We start from the raw sequence: 22,144 nt of genomic DNA on the forward strand, positions 1-22,144 counted from the left end.
TCATTTGAAGAGGTAATATTTCTACAGTACAGAGCTGCTTTAAGTGAGCTCTGTGGACTGGATCCCTGGTTGTCGCATGTCACTGACATTTTGCAGGTTGAAATGTTCCAACCTAAGGGTGGTATTTGGTGAAAAAATGAGTTACATCTCAAGTGATCAGCCCCACAGTTAGGTTGGATGGGAATGTGAAGTGTTTAAATCTGCTTTGAAGAGCAGTTCATTGGGCTGTGTAAATATTTGGTCTTTTCAAAGGCTGGAGACTAAGTCACAGGGGACTCAAATTTCTTGTTTCTGTGCATTAAGCCAGTAGTTGACCTGCTTCAAAATTCAAACCTCTTCATCCCAAATGTATATACTGCTGACTATTCTGCTCTTTCATAATGCAATGCAAGGCAGAAGAGTCGTATTGTAGATTTCTGTTTGGAACATAAGTTGCCTAAAATAGCGATCATAAATTTTAAAAAAACCTTGTCCTTCAATTCTCTCAGAACTTGACTAGTGGGATCATTGCAAAACAGTGATAGAGAGGCAATAAATATCGATACCTACTTGGCTTCTCATACTTGAGACATTCAGATGCATCTTAGCAAGGCAGATGCTGGAAGCCCATTTGAAATTAATATTTCTCTAAACAAAAGACTTCAAATGCGTTGTTTATTCCTCAACAGTTTTGTGCATGGTCCCACAGAGAGTGTACTTTAATGAGTGTCTGTCAATTTTTTGCTTTTACAAACGAAGTAATACTGATGGACTGCATCTGCTCTGTTACTTTCATTCTACCCGACCGACTGAATATTTGGCATTGCTTTCATGCCTCGCAGCTGTTTGCTCAGGATAGAGAAGTCTTTTGGCATTTGGCAGAGTGGCATTTGAGAGTAAGGAACTAGGCCTTTTGAGGAAGATCCAGTTTTGTCTTTACCAGGGACACATCAGTTTCTGTTGTCACTGTGAGGCACTAATATTTCTGGGGGGCTGTGGGTTTGTTTGCATGCAGCTTAATGTTGGTATTTACTCCAGAGTTCATGAAAGCATTTATATTGTACCCACTGTAGATGGTTTATGGGCTCCTCTGGCTCAGTTCCGTGACTAATGAGGCAGGGGTCCCACGAATCCACACCCCGGGAGACGGGAAAAAAGAGAAAGGGTAGGGAGATGGGTCTAAAAACAAAACAGCAGCAACAGCCTGAGGAGCATAACTTATTTACTAAATACAAAATATCACAATGCAAGATAACACAATACAGAGTCACAATACAGAGAGTTGTAGAGGCCAGAAGGGACCAATAGAGATCATCAAGTTCAGCCCCCCTGCAGAGCAGATCTGATACAGAAGGCGATACAATACAACATAATTGGAATTGAAGCTAATAAATCAAATAAAATGAGAGTGTCCAAAACCAAAGGCCTTACATGGCTAGGAAGCACGCTCTGCAGAGATGAGCGGAAGGGGAAAAGGGGATGTCTGTGCACAATTTTATCTTTAACCTCTCGATGGAAAACAGAAACAGAACAGTGAACAGTCCTCTGGGATGTGTAGTCCTCCTTCTCTTCTGAGACAGGTGTGCCAGGAAGTATTGATGATCCACGGATCTGGAGAATTTAACACCTTAACTCCCAGAATGTTGTCCATCACATTTAAATTCACACGTGTTAGACATGCTATCACAACGAGTTTAGAAATGCACATAACATAAAATTACTGAAACAAGCTGAAGTTCACTTAACTGGTACATTTTTTATTCATCAAGCTCAGGACTTATATTTGCCAGGCTATTGTGCCTGATCAGTTCCCAGATAAGATGTTTTAACTGTTCAACTCTGCACTGGACTCACTTGCTCAAGTATTTACTAAGATGTAGGGAAAAAAAATGAGAAGCTTTGCAGCGAGACAGCTTAGCATTTCATTAAGATCTGCAGATCTAATACCACAGATAGTATAAACCATATAAAACAGCTTATTTCTACTGCCCCATAGACAACAGCAGCGTTAGAGCAAAATATAAGAGCTAATTAAAAGTTTTTGCTGAATTATCTTACTGTAGCAGGTAGGAAAAAAGAAAGAAAGAAAAAGTAAAGAACAAACCAAGCCTATTAGCTTTGAACACTGTATCTGCAACAGAAATATATCCACTATCTCAACCTTAACTTTAAATTACAGTACTTTCAAGCTCATAATCTGCTTTAGGATCAGCATTGTTACAACAGAACACAGTGAATTAGATAACAGAGTAAATCAGAAGCACAGCATCAGAAACAATGATTGACCTGCATCTCTGGGGTTTGGGTTCATTAAAGCTGGGCAAACTCAATCTGCTATCCCACGTGCAAGAGTTCCTGTGCAGAAGATCAGGAGCAGGGAAATTATTTCCTCAGGTTTTGAGAACATGAACCTGTGAAAACATGCCTTGAAGTTCCTTTTAACTGTATCTGCTAGTAAAGTTTAAGAGGTTATCAAAACCAAACTAATTGAAGGTGTAATACAAAACTACTATGCGTGTAAGTAGCAAAGCAATTGTTTTCTCTGCTGTGATTATGAAAAGTGGAAAAGCATCCAGCCTGATCCTGCTCAGCAGGATGCAGACATTATTTGCTGTCTCAAAATTCCTATACTTCTGCTACCTTTATGCTGTGCTTAGATTACCACAGCCATCAGCATTCTTGCCAATATTTAAGTAACTGAGTTATTGTTACAGATCAGTGCTGCATGCTAGTATGCCGCAAGCAGCAATCCTACCTTCAGCTCCTCAGTATTCCTAGGGGCAGTTTCCTTCCCTATCATTACAAAATGCTCTCCTTGGACTCTTTTAACTTCATCACACATATTATATAGCCCATTTCTTAGACATTAGCAGCTGCCAGCAGTTTTCCCCACATGGTTTTCCAATAGGTCTCCCATGACAATGACTTTCAGAAGCTGGCCTACTCATTCAGAACCTTCAGACTGCTTAACATGTCCCAATAGTTCTGAACTATGTGATTTCACTGGCCTTAGGGGAACTATACTGTAAAAGAAATAGCATAATTAGCATATAATGAAATCATAGTATACGTTGTGTATAACAACAGCATTATAGCATGTAGCATTTCCATTGGTACTTTGTTCTCCAGAACTATTCAAGGAATAGCGTTCTCAAGCAATACGTTATTAATACAAACATGAAACACAAACCTTCTATGCTACCAAGGGAATTAAAACAGAATGAAACTAAACACAGCACTTACAGCTTCAAAGAACAAACAAAAAAACCTCAATGTAAATAGTTTGGCAATTCCCAGAAATATAATCCACCAAAAACTAGAAACCAGGGAACAGATTTGTGGTCTTGTGATTTCAAAGAAACAGAAATGTTATAGTACAAGAGGCTTTGAAAAGATTCTAGGGAGCATCACTTATGTCCAGCTCCTTTTCAAGCTTGCAGTCGGTACTCGATGTTTTCAGAACTGAAGCAAGATAGGCCTGTAGTAAAGAAGGAGCTTAAGTATTAGTGTTTTTCAGCAACAGCATTTCTGAAGACCAAGCAGTGGATGTGAGCACAGAGAGGCTGTGGGTGCTGCATTTCAGCAGTGGTGACAGCGGGTCACATCTACTGGTGCAGATTTGTAGGCGTATGGCATGCAGGCTCTTGTTCGTAGCTGGTGAAAATTCATAGCTTCTGGTGGTGATTGCGCTGAAAAAGAGTGCTTTGCAGCTGACAATTTTCTGTTTCAAACAATGTTATTGTGTTCTTTGTATCCGTTGTAATTTCCACTGAGATAAATGGGAGTGACCTGTGTATATATAAGGATCATGTAGCAGTGTCTAGAACTATTATTTTGCTATGAATGGAAAAGCTGCAGAAGGGTGAGCTGAGGACACAACTCCCAACTTCAATTAAATTATTAATGAGTTGATACCAAAGAAGGAAGTAATTCTTCTCTTTTCCACTACAGCTTTTTTTTCTTCCTCTCAGTTAATATGAGAACCATACTGAGGAGCACACAGGGACAGCAGCAGCCCTTCAACTGCAAATTACCATATCCTATTTTGAAGAGTTTCTTTCCTTTTCCAGAGTGCCTGCAGAAATGCCAAGCTTCCCAAAAGAGACAGCTTTGTAACAATACCAAAAAAAAAAACCTGCTGTGCTCTTCTGCACGTAAAGATTTGATATTTTTTCTTTTATCTTAACTTCATAAAGAGGGACAATTTCATAGGCCTGGTTTTGCTATATATAATAGAAGCAAATTTTTACAAGACTGACACTGACATGGATCTAGACTTAGATTTCATCTGCCTGTGCTCTCTCTGGTTAGAAGCCACAGCAACATTGCTACCAAATCCGTATAAGGAATAAGCAACAAGGGAAAAAAGAAGTCAACATTGCTGCTGCCTGTTAATCACTGCACACATATCCAGACAGAAATTTTCTTTTAGCCTACAAACCCGCCTGCAACTGCAAATTTGCTAGAGGTATTTTTATTCTACAGCTTACAAGAATAGAAGACTATTTTCTCTATAACACACAAAATTACTCAGGGCAGACAAAAAGAAAGGAACACAGAGCTCACTGATTATCTAGAACATACCAGCTTGCTGTTCCGTCAGCAGCAGCTTTCATGAGTTGCTCAACTTCTTACACGGTCTGTGCCTATTGATTGCAAAAGATAATGATGCACATACAGCTTGTGTGCATTGTTCTATAGTCCATTTAATATTAATCTCAAACACAGTTTTATCTTTCTCTTCCCCCTACAACCCAGCCACCATTCTGTTTAAGCATAGAAAGAGTTATGGAATATGGTTAGCAAAATAGCTAAGAATTTGCTTAGATGAAACTTCAAAGACATGAAAGGAAGAGCTGAAAGAAAAGTAAAGCAGCCAAGGAAATACTTTGTTCATCCATCCATAATTCCTTGCAATTAAGTGGCAGTTTGCTTGCTATACTTTCCTCGTGAAAATATGCAAAAGGAAAACATTTTTAGAAGCATTCTATAGCTTTGAGTTACAGTGTGCTGCATATAACCAAACTCAGCTGTCTGTTTAGTATTGCGGCATAGCCCTCTTGTATAGAATGGTCAAAAAGATCAGGTAGCTCCAAGCATCACGAGTTGGATTTGATCCCCTTCCAACTTAGGATATTCTGTGACTCTGTGAAAGCCATCCGCATAATCCCGTTATTTGAAAAAATAAACATAAAAAAGCATGTAAAAGCTAACAACTTAAATCATATAAAAGAAAGTTCTAAAATCATAGTTTCTTCCCTTGTTCCTCTGATCTTTGGCACAACTTTTTGAAGATCCTAAAACTATCACTGCGGGTTCCTTTTTCTTTTATTCCCCATTTTTATTTTAGTTATCTGTTTATTTTTATAATAGTAATAGATCTCTTAATTCCAGCGTATAATGATGGGAAAAAAATAATACACAAAAATCCTAAAGAATCTAGGATATCATTCGTTCTCCTCTACTTGTACCCCCAATACTTAACTTCCGTAGCTCAGCTCTGTCACAGTTCATCCTGGCTTGGCCTGGTTCCATGACGAAGAGGCAAATCCATGAGCTCCCAAAACAAGGATGCTGGCAGAGGGCTCTCCAAAAGCAATTGAAACCTGAGCTCCTAACTCTGCCTTTGTGTGCAGCCAGCCACACCAGCAACTCCCAGGCGAAGCTCCAGTCACGTACTGGAAGCAATGCTGCCTCGTGCTGCAGCAGCCTCTCATCAAGTATTTCCCTGGTCTCCTACAGTTTACAAAAAACATGTATTACTGAGCAGCACCCTTTAACACAGTCATCCCACAGCACTGTCTTGCCACTTGTGAGAACAGTGTAAGGCATACAGTATTAAGGACTCTATCCAGTAAGGAAAGGTATGCTCATCTGAGGCCCCATGGGAACAGAACTACACCAAATTTAAGGGGCTGGAAGGTGAAAATTCAAAGGTCGGAAAAAAGGTTGTTGACAGAACCTTGGCTTCAAGTGTCTAAATTGTCATAGCCGTGCAAGTCAATTCACATGGGCAAAGCCAAACTGCAGTAATGTTTGTTTAAATTAAAAAAAGGCCTCAGAAATGACTAGAAATGCATCTAGCAAAAAAGCACATAAGGAGATGATGTGTTTGTTCTTACCATAACTTTCTGAAACGTCCATTTTTCTCTAACATTCCTACAGCTAGTCACTACTTTTTTCCTTTTTCTCTCACCTTTTTCCATACATCTTTTCCATTTTTTTCTCCAAGAAAATGAAGATCTATCAGTGAATCCGGTCAACTCAAACTGAATTTTTCTAGCCTCGACCCCTGGGAAATGGGAGCAGCACGTATCTGAGCCAAACATTTCATCTGTTTGTTTTTTTTTTATATTTTAAGCTCAGCTGCATTTGTGTCTGTCATGGTTTTGTGATCATCAGTATTCCACATCATCACATCCTTGTAAGCACATTTCACCCCTTTTCTTTTTCATAGCAAAATAAAAAGGTCCCCAGTATTTAGTTTGATAGCTCTGGAAACTATTTAACAGCAATGCTGACTCATGAATACACATTCCTATTTTCACTTGATGCAAAGAAATTAAATACCACAGAGACTGCTCTACAGCAAAAATCCAAATAAGCTGGGAGAGAGTGAAACTGCACTAGGCCATAACACACTGATACACTTACAAGATTCAGCCAAGCTTTTCTTCTTTCAACCGTGATAAGTGCTGGCATATTCTTCTGGCAAACTGATGTTAAGTACTTCAGCATGTCTGCATACTTGCTAGGGTAGACGAAAAACTCATTACAGAAGAAAACAGAGGTCTAAGAATTCAGGGCGGATGGGAGGGAGCCACTGCAATCAGAAAACAGTTATTAAATTGAATGCTGCATAGCAGAAAGCCCAACTTCCCTATGAAAACTACAGAAAAAATGAAAAACCGGACCTTTTTTCTTCTTTCCTAACAGCAGATATTTTAATGTTTTTATTTTACATTTCTTGCCTGCTTCTCTGAAAACATCTCCCTTTCCCAACCCTAATATAATATAAACTGAAAAGCCACAAAGAGTTTTAAAGAAATGTCAGTGGCTATAATAATAGCATATAATAATAGCAAGACAAGTAAAAGAGCGAAATGTTTTGATGCTTGCATATCACAAGTCTTTCAATAGGAATACTTCTAATGTCCCAAGGCAGGAGTTTCCTATCAAAGACTTCACTCCGGATGTTTTCTCAGAGCATCCCGATCATCAGCCTATGTGGAACAAATCAAGTTGCTCATGTTCACCAAAGAAAATGATCACAAAAGCAATAACAGACTTTATAAATGGTCTTGCAGAGTTTAAGAAGGCTTCGTGAACATAAAATCAAAAAGGGTTGCGTTTCACAGCGGTTTGGAGGTGAGTTCGTACCCTTCCTTCATGCTTCTCTGACATTGGTAATTATCTGAGGAAGAAACAGGATGGTCTGCTGACATGTTATAAAAATAGAAATTTAATACTTTTAAGATAGATGCTCAGGACACGTTAGAGGGTCATGTTCAAATCAAATACAGCTCAGGAGCCAAGGGAGAACAATGCTGACACCAAGTGGAAGAGAATGTTGCTGCAAACTTGAGATGGATCTCAGAGCCACAAGTCTTCCACTGAGGTGTAAAAAACGTCAGATGAAGGCCACATAGATCCTCTGAAGGTAGAACTTAGTGTTATCCTAACATGTACACTAGATTAATTATGACTCTCTCCCCTCTGTTGTAGCTGGCCTTAATAAGCAACACAACCACCTGCCACTCTAAACACATCAGACACTTCTCCCCTTTGTGAACTGCAAATAACACTCCTCAATCTGTAATCAACATACGACCTGCGAGTCTGGCTGTGGTAGGAGCTTTCAAGCTGCTCTGCTCACAGCAAAACTGAAAACAGGCATTCACAGACTGAGAAGTAACAAAAGTGAGTCTCCACTACTGCTTAGTTTGTTTCTGTACAGCGTATCGCCTCACAGTGTTTTTCCAATCTGGTAAAGGCATCTGTCATCAATCAATTTTAGAAAGATCTTTCCCACTCACATTTTTTATGCCATCACTGAATGGCTGATGGTGATCAGCGTCGTCAGCTTGTGCAATCACTTGAGCACTATTTCTGAATTACTCATTTCATTAAAGAATCGTAGGACATCAATTTAACCAGGTTCCCTCTTCATGTTCAAGTCACTTCATGAAGTAAAACACAGCTGAGAGTGTGCTTCAAAGCTTACAGAGCACGCCTCCTGCCTCCCCTATTCTTTCCAAGCACAACTTTCATCAGCCAAAGGAAAATACAAGTAACATTGTCTAGATGTCACAGGGAGCAGGGAGGTAGTGGCAAAATCCACAGATTCATAGGAAGGATTTAAGTGTGACAGCATTCATACAGTAAGGCAGGAGAAAGTCCCAACAATGCTGGAGCAAACATTAAATGTGTCACATTGACTGGATCAGTGGATCTCATCATTTGCTAAAAACAGATCAGGCATATTTGTCATTTCAGAGTTACAGACCTCCAGCATAAAGGCAGGCCTGCTGAAGACCTCAGACACAGCTCAGAAATAACATCACACATCACCAGACCACATCCCTTGTGCTCTTCACCCATCAATGGAAAGGCTTTGCTGTTGAAAACCTAGAATGAGTAATGAATATTCCAGCCACCTCCAGTTTGTTAGGCTTTTAAAGTCACAACTGCCTAATACGGTGCTCTTTATCAAATCCTTATGTCTGCAGTCAGTAAATTATTCTTCTCTGTTTATCCAGAAGGAGAAGAAAAAAATACATTTTCACAATATATTACCCATAATCTTTGTGGAGATCCAAGTCCAGCTCTGATTCTCAATGTGCGGCATTTTTAATCCAGTCTTCTGGTTTGGACGGCTCCCAAACACAAACTTAAAACTTAATGTTTAATGAGCCCATGCTTTTAAAGAATTTACAAAGGTCAGAAAAAATACTTTTTTTTGTGTGTGTGGAATGGGAAGTAATACAAAGAAACCTTTCCATAACATAACAGCAAAGCCTACAGAAGCACTGACAAATCTCTTGGCAGTTCAAGTGCTACACGCAGGACTCGTTATGCTCACGTCTAAACTCAACTAAAAGTTATCTTTGCAAAGCAAAGATATGTGAAAGAAAACAATCCGGATCTGTACCAGTTTAAAGTTAGGAAATTATGCTAAACCCACAAATATGAATCAGTACTATGAGAGTCTATCCATGAAAAATTACACTGACTGGACCCTTTAGTCTAACCTGGAAGCCTGAGTTTCATATATCATAAGATCACATTTGCTTCATTTTTGAAAGGTTTCAACTAATTTCAAAAGCATTATCATGAGATTAGCAAAGGAAAACATCATTTAAATTGCTGCTTAAATTGAGGACAGTCCATTCATCAGACTGCAAATCCTTTTTCATGGCAACTTCAAATGAAAGTGAAGCACCAATTTTTTCTTTCTTTCTTTTTTAAACAAATCGGTTGATGTGGAAACACTCCCCTCTTTGAAGAATGCTGAAAACCTGACACTAACAAAACTCCCTAAGCCACAAAGAGCCATCTCAATAAAACCATAATTCAAATAGATGAAGTCTCCATAAAATATTTAGGTGCAGTAGGCCGACCAACTCAAACCACACTGTATAGTTTCAGAAATCCATTCTGAGGTGTCTGCGGTCTTTCTGAAGGGCTGCAATAGTGTTTAGCTCCCCTCTCCCAGCCACTGGCTCTGCAATCCCTTTTCAGTAGGGCTCCACTATTGCAGAGAATAACTACAGAGTCTCTGCAGCCTTGCTGATAAAAAGAGAAGCATACATAAAGGGCATAGGAAGAAGAGAAAACAAGAAATGAGAGTTATTTCCTTAGGGCGTTAGCTTTTCTTCTGACTGAAGGACGGGATGCAGTGGTATGCACACACCCCAAAAGTTGTGCTTCTGTTTGCTTAATTCAGGAAGGATTTATCTATCATGCTTCAGTACAGAGATATGAAAAAGCACTCTAGAACTTGATAAAAAATAAAATAAAATAAAAGTCCAGTCATTTCTTAATCCAGAACATAAGATTTGGAAACAATGATGACAAAGAGCATGACAAATCACTACTGGAAAAGTTTGATTTATAATTCAATTAGCTTCTATGGTGTAATCTTCTACAAAAAGCACATCCCAACAACAATAAAAAGATCCCTCACATTAAATAGCTGAAAATGCAAACACCAGTGTAATTGCTTCAAGTTGCTTCAAGAGAAACAGCCAATAAAAGCAAGTTTCATTTCCAGGAAGCAACAAGGGATCTGAGCCACATTTGCCATTTCACTTTTTGCTTGCTTTGCTGGAACTGGTTCATGCACATTGAATATGTTTACTTTGTAGACCTAACTTTGATGTTTCTCGTTTAGTGGACTTTCAGCAATTGTTATATTATGAAAGATGGAGGGTACCTATCCAATATGCTGGATTTCCTGCCAGAAATTACAAAAACAAGATCAACCACAGAATTCTGAATTCCCTCCTCACCACAGATGGGATTTCTTTCATAAGCTTACCTCAGAGCAGGAGTGTGCCTCACGGCTATGCTTCGTCTGGGCTTTTATTAAAGAACTTGAAAGGATTTTTCCAGAAAAATTCTTTCCCACATCACCACAAGCCCAGACAGACTGTGACATTTTGCAGAAATACAGGGAGTGAAGTTCCTTCTAAAACGAAGTCATTGAAATAGAATGCCAAGTCTCTTGGCTTTTCCAATGCCTTTCCAATTTCCTCTTGCTACTGTAAGAACACATAGTTACTGTGAGCAGAAGCAGATACAGTTGGATGGTCTTGCACACTCATTTGAGTACGTGTTTCAGGGATTCTCAAAGGAGAGTTGACATACGAGAGTATAGTGGAAGGTAGAAGTGTGTGCTTCGATGCTGTCTGCATGAATTGACTAGGGTTTTAGATCTGGAATCATTTCATAAACATCCTTGCACTTGTGTCTTCTGTTCTCTGTACTTACGATTATACAGAATTTTTCAGTTGTTTTTTTTTTTTTGTTTTTAAATATGGAGAGGTTTTCCAAGAACGACAGTCTCAGTATTCTCCTTGCAGAACATGCTCTGCATATGAATCATGACTTAGCATTATAGAAGTCTGTCGATTTTTCCTTAACACAGACAATTAAGAAAGAAGCCAGAAAGAAAGGAGTCAAAAACATGAGAGTCACGAGCTTCAATTACATACAAGTTAAATCTATTCAATAATACTCTACATGATCTGTTACCCTTCCAATCATCTAGGAGTGACCTGCAAGGATGCGTGGTAACTTCAGGATGTAGTCTGAGACCACAGGCCTTACTACTACATGCCCCTCAAGTCATTTCCTAATAAAAACTAATTTCTAATTAAGTGGTAATGATACATAACATCACAAACTGAAAACAAAACTTATATTGACCCTCTCCCTAAAGCAACATTAGTCTATCAAGGTTCTTCCACCAGGAGATTTTTGATCAATGAGGCTAACAAGAAATCCAAGCGCTAGCATTCTTTTAAAGAAGAACATGTCACCCAAAGAGAATCTGAGACAAATTCAGCAACATATGGAAAGATGAAATGGCTTTCACCCTTCCGTATTTGCTCCCCTGAATCACCAACATACGGCAACACAATATAAAGAGTTTCAGTAGAGAAAAAAATCAGTGGCTTTAATCTAATGAAGTTCTGCATTGAGATATTTAACATGGAAGAAGTTGGAACTCTATTCTTGTCTCTGTTCTTATACAATTACATCAGCATTTTTTTTTTTTTCAAAAATCAGAATTTTAACTTCTGGTTCTCCTCTAGCTTATGCTTATGCTGAATACTTATAGTACCGGCAAGTAGCTGTGGTCAGTACTTAAACTACATATAAAGTAATTTATTTCCACTTGTAGCTTACAACTCAGTGAAGCACTTCTGATTCCTTGCTGAATCAGTTCATGTAACTTTCTTACCTGGAGGCCGTCTGCTTGTCTTGCTGAGAAACAAGGGTTCACATCGACAAAAAGCATCTCATAATGCTGAAGCAAATACAGCAGGAGGCCATTGTAAAGTCTTTGTTCTTCACAAGCCAATGGACTGACAGGAATCCTAAGGGCAGAACAGATAGATAAAGTTTCAGAGCTCTGAGATAAGTCATGAACGGAGCACCCCTAATGCCCCGAACAATTCAGAGTGCAGCCTGTTAGACAGTTGGATATAACAAGTGTTCCAGCCCCCTTCCTAATACATGATTGCTGGGACAGGAGTCATCTTCATCTGGTGGGGGTCACGATACCGCAAAACTCACAGTGATGGAGTCTCAGTGTGCTACAGCTACTCACATCACATCAAATCTTTGACGCAGCAGAACAAGATAGCTAGAGCCTGACAGTTTCTCAGCTGTGAAGTTCATAATATCAAGGATGAAGAGGACAAAAAAAGAAGCCACAAAAATCTGCCACTACTCAAAGGTACAAGGGCTGAAAGAGCTGTTTTGCTGTTTCAGCTTCTGAAGGTGAATTTTGATGACATAAATATTAAAAGAACAGTCTGTGTGTGTGTGGGGGGGAATAATAAAAATTCTAAGATAGTGTTTCAATAGAATAATTTGTGATTTCATAGACTTTGGTCACATGAAGCAGAATTTCCAGGTGCTCCCAACAACAGATTGTCCATAATGGGATTTTTTGTTATTATTAAATAAGCAGTAGTTAAACTTGTTCTATCCATGAAGTAAACTAAATTGGAATCATTTAATTTAAATCTGGGGATTCATTATGTGACATTGTAATCTCATTCCCTTAAGGGACTGCGTATTCCCATAGTGAGCTATCTGGAGGCTTGAGGAACATTACATATAAATTTGTTGCCCGATCCAGCTTCCCTGTTTATGCTGCAACAACTCAATTCTACACAGCATGATATTAATATTTAAACAAGAAATTCATAAACTAAGGAGACTAAGGAAGAGAAATACACACACCAGTCTTCCGCTTGCCAAATTAGTACCTTTGCTATTCATTTGCAATTTTGAAGTACAAATATATGCACAGGGTCCAGTTCAAGCAGTTTCATTCACATATAATTTTTGTAAATATACAGTTGTTTCTGTAAGAGCTTGGGCTCCTTTTAAAGGAGAATGTATTAAGCAGAGTTATAGGCAGATATAACTTAGATGTACTGGACAAACCACCTCGATCATCACTTCTTCCTTCAGGGCTGGCTAACAATTCTCCCTCTTGGATTCCTCTTTTTCTCAAAACTTGTCCATTTCTCACATGACAAAGCAAACCAAAAAGAAAAATCTTTTTAAGGCTGGTTAGCAGAGCACACAGGAACCCCAACCAAACTCTTTTCTCCATTAGCATGGAATACTCCACAAGCCGTCCAAAGGCAAACAGCTCTCTCCATATTTAGTGGGGCTCACGTTCACATAGTACTTCTGAGTGCTCCATTCTCAAGTCAGCATCAGACAAACCAAAGCTATACTCAGAATGTGATGCTACAGCTGATTCCAAATATCAGACATCTGCAGATATTCACAGGTGGCAACACATGAGGATTCCAAATATAGTAAGAACATTTTTAGTTTTCTCTGCAGCCACATTCCACATTCAGTTTCAATTAGTTCTGCAAAACAAGCACTTCCTGCCACTTCAGACACTTCTGCTTCTAGCAGAAACCAATCATCAGGCTGACAATAGAGAAGCTGCGTTCACACCACACTGGCCAGGAATACGTTCTTAGGAAGGGCATAGCTACTGAAGTACATTCTGCACTTCACCTCAAAAACTCTTTTGTAGTACAAATCCAACAACAAAAAAACCCAAAACACTAAAAATAAGAAATAGAACTTGATCATCAGGAATCAACTAGTGTTTTCCTTGAGAAAACCTAAGCCTTTTAAAGTTGCTTTGCCACAAAGCACAAACTAGAAAATTCATACACGCTTTGCCTTGGTTTTGTTCAGGAGACCTGCCAAGGTTCCTTGCTGGCAGAAGCTTATTTGTAAGACTTGCTGTAAATTTACAGAAAGAATGAGTCAAAGTGAGTAGATGCAAACAGATAGTTGGCTAGCACCCTTATGCACGCATCCAAGAACTGCTAACTGCAGTTAGCAGAAATTTCTTTACCAAGACAAGGCATAGCAAAGTGCACACAAAAAATCTAAGTAACACAGGTCAAATCTCTGATAAAAGAAAAGCAGCGTTCACTCAGCACTTGTGCAGGCAAACAGGGTGTGAAACAGCTCACAAGAAGTATGAAGAGCAATAGAAGTGAATAGTTCAGAGGATGAGCAATAAGAATTCTCCAGTGGGTCCCAGCAAAGAAAATCTAGGGAGTAACCAGCATAACTCTTGACCTATGAGCTATGTTTTTGGCTCCCTCACCTACAAGGAGGTGAGGACATGACGGCAGCATCATGCAGATGTTAACACTGAAATTTCAAAAAGCAAGAAACACGTGCCAGGGTAAAAATCTAAGAGAACAGTGCCACAGGAAAAGGAGATCAAAGCTGGTTTATGAAGACTAAAGTAAAATTAGAGCATTTTACTCAGTTATAGTTTTTTTCTGATATATACCTACTTTTTTATTGACACTTTTGGTCCTATCACACAGAACAGGCACAAGAATTGTATGTGCCACTAATATAGTAGCAGAACAATTCCAGTATGAAGAGATTTTCAGTCAAATATTCAAAATATGCAGGGTTAAGGTAAGGGGTTGCAACAGATTAAAAACAGAGAAGTGACATTTAATACCCAGTTTTCATATGGTGACTTTTTTTAGCCTTTAAAATTAAAGGTAATAAGTTCTCTGTGATCCTGTAAATAGACTTCCAGTGTAACACCTGTGCTAAAGCATATAATTTCTATGTCGAAATTAACGTACTTAATAACTGTTCAGTATACACAGTTTAGTTTAGTAAGGAATAATTAGCAACAAGTTTTATGTTCCAATTTTGTGTCCCAACGTCCACAGCTACTCCACGGTCCAACTGCGGAAATACCAAACTCTGACACCTTAGCGAAGCATATGGGATCTGTTGAGTCCTGACCTGAAACACTGATTGAGTACTTGGGCAAAGGACTCAGGCCACCCTGAGAGCACAGATGAAAATAATTCAGCTGCATGGCTGGAATGGGTGGATCCTGACTGCACCTCTCTTAGACTTCATATAAGGTCTGACTGCCAGTGGGGAAGGGTTTGTTCCTGAAGATCCCTCCTTGGTGGAGCTTTCCCCCTGCAGATCTGGAATCTTCTGATATGGGTAAGCAATTGTTTTCCCCTGCCTTATAGCACTTTTCTATCTTACCCGTCCCCCCATCATACCGATCTGCCCAATTGCTACCGTGATCTATGAATGTGAGAGGTTTCAACAATAAAATTGTCAATATATTGAGACAGATAATAATCAGAGATTGAATTTATGCTTGAACATCAACAGAATAAAAATCAAAGCAGAATGGTTTAATAAACAACCCAAAGTAAAAGCAGGAAGACATAACTGTACCAGAAATGCAGAGTACCAGTATGCATGAAGAACAGTGAACACATGAAACGAATTAATGTTACAAATGTAGTTAGCGTTACATGCAGAAAGTTATTTCCAACAATAGCATGGGGTATACGTTTCTGTAGGTTAGATTTAAGATCGTATTTTCTACAACTATCTGAAGCAGAACTCTACTCAAACTATGGCAAGGAGTACTCAATGTGTCTTATTTTCCTGTTAATCCTGGGTGCCAAATGTTTAACAGTGTTGCAGCTAATTGTGTAAAGTCTTGCTCTGAGAGACATAATGGAAATGCATGGCTTTATTCCCCGTACCATGCTTGACTACCTAGAAATTCATCTTGTACAGGGAAACGCAGCAGTTTATTCTGAATCTTGGAGGCCTCGGGCCACTCAGTGGGAAGCAGTCCAGCAATCTTACTGAAAGAAAACGCCAGTTGCAAGGCTCTACTCCCCACCCAATTACCAGAAAGGTGATTTTTTCATAATTCTAGAAGGCAGCTCTCAAGGACAGCAGCAGTTACACACTTCACAAAAAAGAAAATGACCTACTGGTTTCCCTCTCCCAGAGCTGGTGAGATCAGAATGACTATAAAAAGCATTCACATTCACATTCATTGGGCAGATATACTTCTATTTACGGTAGCTGTGCTGTCTTGACAAATCACTCTGGCAGGGAAGCTCAAAGCTGATCATTTCTAAGGCTTCTCACACAGATCACTGCCACAAACATTTAGTTTAGCACTAAGTGAACTCTAAAAAAAAACCAAAAACCCAAACAAATGGGCATGCTTGGAACTGGCTTGAGAAACTCCCAGAATAGACTAGGATGCTTAAAAACTGGAGGGGCTCATCACTTAAAAAGGGAACTTTTTCTGCAGAGATACAGAAATCAGTGGGCATACATTCAAAGAATTTGGGAAGAGAGTAATAAGGCATTATTACGTGTACGTGCACATAAGCTCAATGGGATGGTAAAGGTGCCTTAAGACACAAGTGTGACAGTCAGTGCAGTCCTTGTTGAGTTAGTGTGGGTGTGAGGTCTGGATTTTTGATGAAGGTTTTTTAGCATCAACCTTTTTTTACCTACTGTAAGTATCGTGCAACTAACCCAGACACTGGGAGCAAAACTCATTTGCCTACACTTATTAACTACTTTCAGTACACAGGTCTTAAGGGGTTTTGCTGTACAACTGCTTTGTTCCACAGTTGAATATCCTCCATGGTGAAGCCTATTCTCGTAAGAGTGAATGCTATAAGCCTTGTCACAGTACACTCTGCTAGATAAGTCTATCCAGCTGTTTTTTTAAAGTTCCTTTTATTAACATCACCTGCAAGGGCTATAAACTGTTACACAGTTTATAAGCTCACAGAGCAGAGAAACAGACATTGACCCACTGAAACAAAGGTGTGCAAACTTTGAGACAAGTATAAACACTTCATCACTTTCCTGCATCAATGTGAAGGATAGGATGATGTGCTGATATTTCTGTTTCTCTGGAAAACCCAGCACTGTCAGACCATTCCAGGCCGCTGCTTCTCACCATCTTGACTGGCCTGACATATGCTCTCCTACCTTTCTTTTTTAGCATCCAGTTAAGTGTCTGGCCTCTACTATTCCAAATGCAGCTTCAGCACCTACTGCTTGCATTTTAGTGGCACCAATATATCCAAAACTCTCTCTGCAAAGGATACAATGAATTACTTTTGCATCTTGGAGAGGCTCCCTTTGCTGATGTTACACTAGCCCATAATATTCTGTGTAGACATTTAACTTTCAAAATGCTGCACTTCCTATTGGAGATACTGTTACTACAAAAAGCTTCATTTTCTAGTGTGATCACGTAGCACTGTTTAAAATGGGTGAATAGACACAGAGTACTTACTTGAAAAGAGCAGGTCCAAACACAATGGCCAAATTTTCCAGAGTCATGCAATTCACTGCACTGTATGTTGCTACCTTTAACAGGAAGGCAGACAGGAACTGGAGAAGGTTTTGATGTGCTTTGGGAAGGCAGCTAATTAACTGTCTCAGATTCTTTATGCATTCTGTTGTGTCAATTCTGTGCTCTGTATTTAAAAATAAAGAGGTTATTACACAGATATTCCTGGTAACAACAATCTCACCAGAGACATTGAAATATATTCTTTACTCTTAGTATGTATTCCAAATGACACATTTCTACACTAAGTTTTGATAACTATTTTCATAGATTTTCCAGATTACAAGTTTTATAAGCGCTCTTCATGCTATTTTTCCTGCTAGGGCAGAAGAAGCCAGTACTTGCTGCTTTTTTTTTTTTGTAGAGCTGGTAACAGGCAGTAATAATGTATATGAACACTTAAGGCTACCTTTAAGGACATTATAAGATTATTGGCCTTGATTTTCCCCAGAGATCTTATACATTTGCCTCTCATTAAGAGGTGTAAGGAACTGTACCCCTTCAGCCCCAAATCATCTCAGTTTCCTGACTAATTCATAGCTCTCCATCTCAAAACATTTTTGCTCTATAAAAACACAACTGCAGTTACACAAGAGATGCTCAGAAAAACTAAGTTGTGGATGCTTAGCGTTTCCTTGATTCTCATTCTTCAAAGGAGTGTTACAAGGCAAAAATCATCTCTGTTTGATCAGCAATTCAGAATTAGTGTGATAAAGTCTCCTGGTATTAGAACTGAAATGGCGATGCTGCTCAGTAACTGGCAGCTGATGCTCAAATTTGCCACAGATCTCCAGGATGCATCTGTGTAGCTTCAATATTGTGAACAGCAAATCACATCCTTTAGGGCAATTCTAACCCTAGAAAATACATTCCATAAAGATTAAGACCAATGTTGCCCAACACATTAATGAAAAGGGGTTGGAATGGAGGAGGAGAAAAGAACGAACAGCAAGATTATTCAGGCTAGCCAAAGCAAGGTGACTGCAAGAATCTGTAGAAACCAAAAGGTCTTTCAGCACAGTCTTTTGGAGTTGACGAAAGTGATTTTGTGTACTTCTTTTTGTCATCATTTTTAGTTGGATTCTTGTTTGTTTTCTTTTTTATAAGCATTTACATAACTTGGAATTCAGCAGATGAAGTTTGAACAAGAGCAACGTGCAGTAAAACACACTTATTTGTACAGAAATGCTTGAATTAGTTATCACTGGGAAGCACTTGTTGTAATTGCCTGAAAGCATTAGCTACCATCCATGGTAGAGTTGTATTTGATTGTACACTATTAAGAACTATCAACATGAAAAGGGAACTAGACAGTACTGCTGTAAGCAACTCCTTCTGGCTTTGCAATTGAAATACTTCACACCATTCCGTGCCACTTGCTGCTGCTAGACAGTAAGAAAACTGGTAAAAAGTACTAAATCAGAACGTGGAATAAAAAGGCTGCTGCACAAGGAAACGTGAAATAAAGAAGATTTAGCTTTGGAAAGAGAGATGCGAGGCAGTAGAAATATAAATGTAATACTATGGTGATTAGATTCAAAAATGGCATCTCAGCATGTAGTAATGCACTGAGCATTTCAGAGAAGGAAGTTTAGAAGTGACCACTCTGTACCTTGGAAAGTTTTTATCATGCCAGTACAGATGTTGTCTGGAAGAACAGCCACTGGCAGCTCATTTAGAAACAGTTTCAGAAGGCTGGCCACAGAATCAACATCTCCATGATTAATGAGGTCTACATTTTCTCCCTGATTGTACTTCTGCTTCAGCTCCTTGATTTTATTCACTGAGCCACTGATTCGAAATATACCAACACACTGCAGACCTGCTCAAGAAGAAATATGAAGCAGTATACAATAGTTGTATATCATTATATTTTTGAACATATACAATTACACGCACACACACACACACACGTATATATATAGGATGGCTGCATGGTATAGCTCCTCTGAACAAACGTGAAGGTATCAATAAAATACCCCCTCTATATTTTAATATTACCAGACCTTTGTCAAAACTGTAACACAAGTGCATGTTTTTTTGTTATGCAGTGACACAGTATTTCCCAGGGTCAGAACTGGCATGCTTCATGAAGAGGTGAGGTACAGACACTTTCTGGGGTGTGACTACTGACTCTTCCAGGTACTAGCCAGGCATGATACCACTTGAAAGCAGCCAAAGAGAAGGGAGAGGCAGGGTGATGGTGGTTACCATCATAGAGCCTCAGTGTCTCTGGTGGCCCACATGCCAGAATTTTTGTTGCATAGCCATGGCACCCAAGGACTAGAATACACCAGAGAGTTTTCATGATATTCCATGAAATTATCACAAGACTCAGGTGTTCTTTCAGACCAAAATAAGTGACCATTGTATTAGTGAAATAAAATGAATTTTAGACATTGCTCTCATCACTGAATTTGTCAAAATTCTCTTCCTGTGTTGTCTACTAACTAGATACTGTACAATTCAGTGAATACTGTACAGTTCTGTGATTGGTCTCAAATGGCAAAACAAAGAAAGAGCAACAAAAAGAAAGAAATGAATGGATGCTTCTCAGAGTGAAGCATGCTAAATAATAGTTTTATTTATTTTGTAATGTTGCTGAAAGCAGAAGGGGCTTGGACTGAAAAAGATGATCTAGATAGGGAAATCACAACAGGAGATCAAGAGGTTCTTGGTAGAAGCATAGACTGGAGTGTAGTGCAGGCAGAAGAATGTGCCTTTCCCAGTGCAGAGCAAAGAAAGAAATCGCAGGACTGACATAAAGGTACACTGATTGGTAAGTTGCTGCAAATAACAGTACTTTTCAATTCCCATTTTACTACCATGCTGATATGAAAGATTTAATTACTGTGTCTTCTTATGCTGGCATTTATTTTCAGTGTTATTTTAGCCACAGTTGCATTATTGTTCTGCATAAGTCTGGGAAAGCAGAGAAGTAACAGTTGGCCTGCCCATTTAACTTGAAGGAAACGAATGGTTGGACTGGATGATCTTTTAGGTCTTTTCGAACCTTGGTGTTTCTGTGATTCTATGAAATGTCTGGATTCTTGAACTGTTATGTGTTCAAGGTCTTCTACTTCATTGGTCATATATATTTCTTAAACAGTAGTGGTGTTGAATCCAAAGGGCTCATCTACCTCAGGCTCATCTGCCTCAGGGTCATCCAGAAAATGTAAGTTGTTAGTTGTACTCCCTGGAACAGGAGGTTGTTGCTTTGCTGGAACATATGTCATTAACAGATGTGCATGTTTCATTCAACGTCATTGTTTACTGATGGACCATGTAACCATATGAGTGCAAGTACCATATAATGCTGTTGTGCCATATAATCCATTGACTGCAATTGAAGGCTTTTCAAGGTTTTTCACAGAGCCTTACTTCACTGTAAAATTACATTTTAGGAAGGAAACCCAACACTAATCTATTAGTTTGGTCTTTTCTAAATTAAGTCATTCCCAGAATGTTGTGTTCTTTGTCAGACTTAGCTACAGATAACTCATTACTGTACAAAGAAAAGCGTTGGCTTTCTTCTGTACATACCATTTTGCCATTGCTTTTTCTTCTGCAGCCTTCTAGTGCCACTTGATGCTTCTGCGATCAGCTGGAACTAGAAATTGTTTCTTATTGTAACACTGCATAGGGACTGACACCTCACTTTTGTATCTGTTCATTTAATTATCTTATGTGAATGGACAGGCTCTCCTTTTTGGTAATTATAGCTATATTTTCTTCCATACTTCTTGAGATAATTGCAAGTCTGGCCTCCCAGATATTTATATCCCCTTCCACATTACTGTCAAGTGCATTTACTGAGGGGAGTACAGTGAGCAGTAAGCCATTCAGCTTTGCTGGGAGGCAGAAGATTGTGATGGTGGAGCCTTTGAATATGAAGTTAGAGTGCAAGTTAAAGCTAAGGATTAAGGGAATATTTCTTATAATTGCTTTCCAGAGTGAAATTGCAGTGTAAAAGAAAAAAGAAAATAATGCCTCATAGTGATGCCTGTTAGTCCTTGGAGTTAGTTTAGACAGTGCACCGGCATAGATGAAGGGACTGCGGACATACCGTTCATCGTGGCTCAGGGCAAGAAAGATTAGACTGTGTGACTTAGGTCTTTCTGTCACTGTTTTCCTTGGTGTTACAGCAGTTAACAGATTCTAAGCTTGTTCTTTTGTTTATATTTTTCAAGAGACCTTTCTGTGAAGCTTTTTCTCTTCCATGACTTTGTTGAGATGCTCTCAACTGATTTCATTTATACTAACACCAATTAAACTCCTAGTTAGACACAGCTAGACTTCACACTCTAATTATTTATGGGCTACTCCCAGTCTCCTCAATGGATAGAACAATTGATTTAAGTGATCCAATAACAATCCATCACTACCTTGGGGGCATATAATTGCTCATAAATACAGTAATTTGTGTCTCATCTTTGTTTTCATAGTCCTAAATGTCTTATAAACTTAGCTAATACAGCTTTAGTGCTTGTAAATAGTAACATGTGAGGAAATAAATAGATCTTCCACACAATAAATCAAATAATGGCATTCATAGTCCAGTATAAGTTCTGAATCCATTAAAAAAAAGGGGGGGAAAGACAGGCCAATTTAGAAATAAAAAATAATGAGCACCACAACCAAGAAATCAGAATTTCTCTCATAGAAGAGAGAAAAAAGATGGAAAACTTTGTAAAGGACAAAATTTATACT

At 38.9% G+C, this 22,144-nt stretch overlaps 1 protein-coding gene across 1 annotated transcript; it reads right to left on the bottom strand.

Moving 5' to 3' along the window:
• Positions 1-1,183: 1,183 nt before the first annotated feature.
• On the bottom strand, positions 1,184-21,507 carry LOC140254041 (protein FAM13A-like). The gene is made up of 8 exons (XM_072340228.1): positions 21,501-21,507; positions 20,978-21,028; positions 19,047-19,256; positions 17,378-17,561; positions 11,948-12,083; positions 7,449-7,592; positions 6,634-6,802; positions 1,184-5,715 (listed from the first exon to the last, which is right to left on the bottom strand). The coding sequence occupies exons 1-6, from the start codon at positions 21,505-21,507 to the stop codon at positions 7,488-7,490; spliced, it is 693 nt and encodes a 230-aa protein (XP_072196329.1). The 3' UTR covers positions 1,184-5,715; positions 6,634-6,802; positions 7,449-7,487.
• Between the last annotated feature and the right edge of the window lie 637 nt (positions 21,508-22,144).

The sequence above is a fragment of the Excalfactoria chinensis genome, chromosome 6, assembly GCF_039878825.1.
Source record: "Excalfactoria chinensis isolate bCotChi1 chromosome 6, bCotChi1.hap2, whole genome shotgun sequence".
NCBI classification, from domain to species: Eukaryota; Metazoa; Chordata; class Aves; order Galliformes; family Phasianidae; genus Excalfactoria; species Excalfactoria chinensis.

Coding starts and splice junctions, on each gene's coding strand:
- LOC140254041 (XM_072340228.1), bottom strand. Junction 17,562..19,046: donor CATGATAAAAACTTTCCAAG/GTACAGAGTGGT, acceptor TTTTAAATACAG/AGCACAGAATTGACACAACA. Junction 7,593..11,947: donor GACAAGCAGACGGCCTCCAG/GTAAGAAAGTTA, acceptor TTTACACCTCAG/TGGAAGACTTGTGGCTCTGA.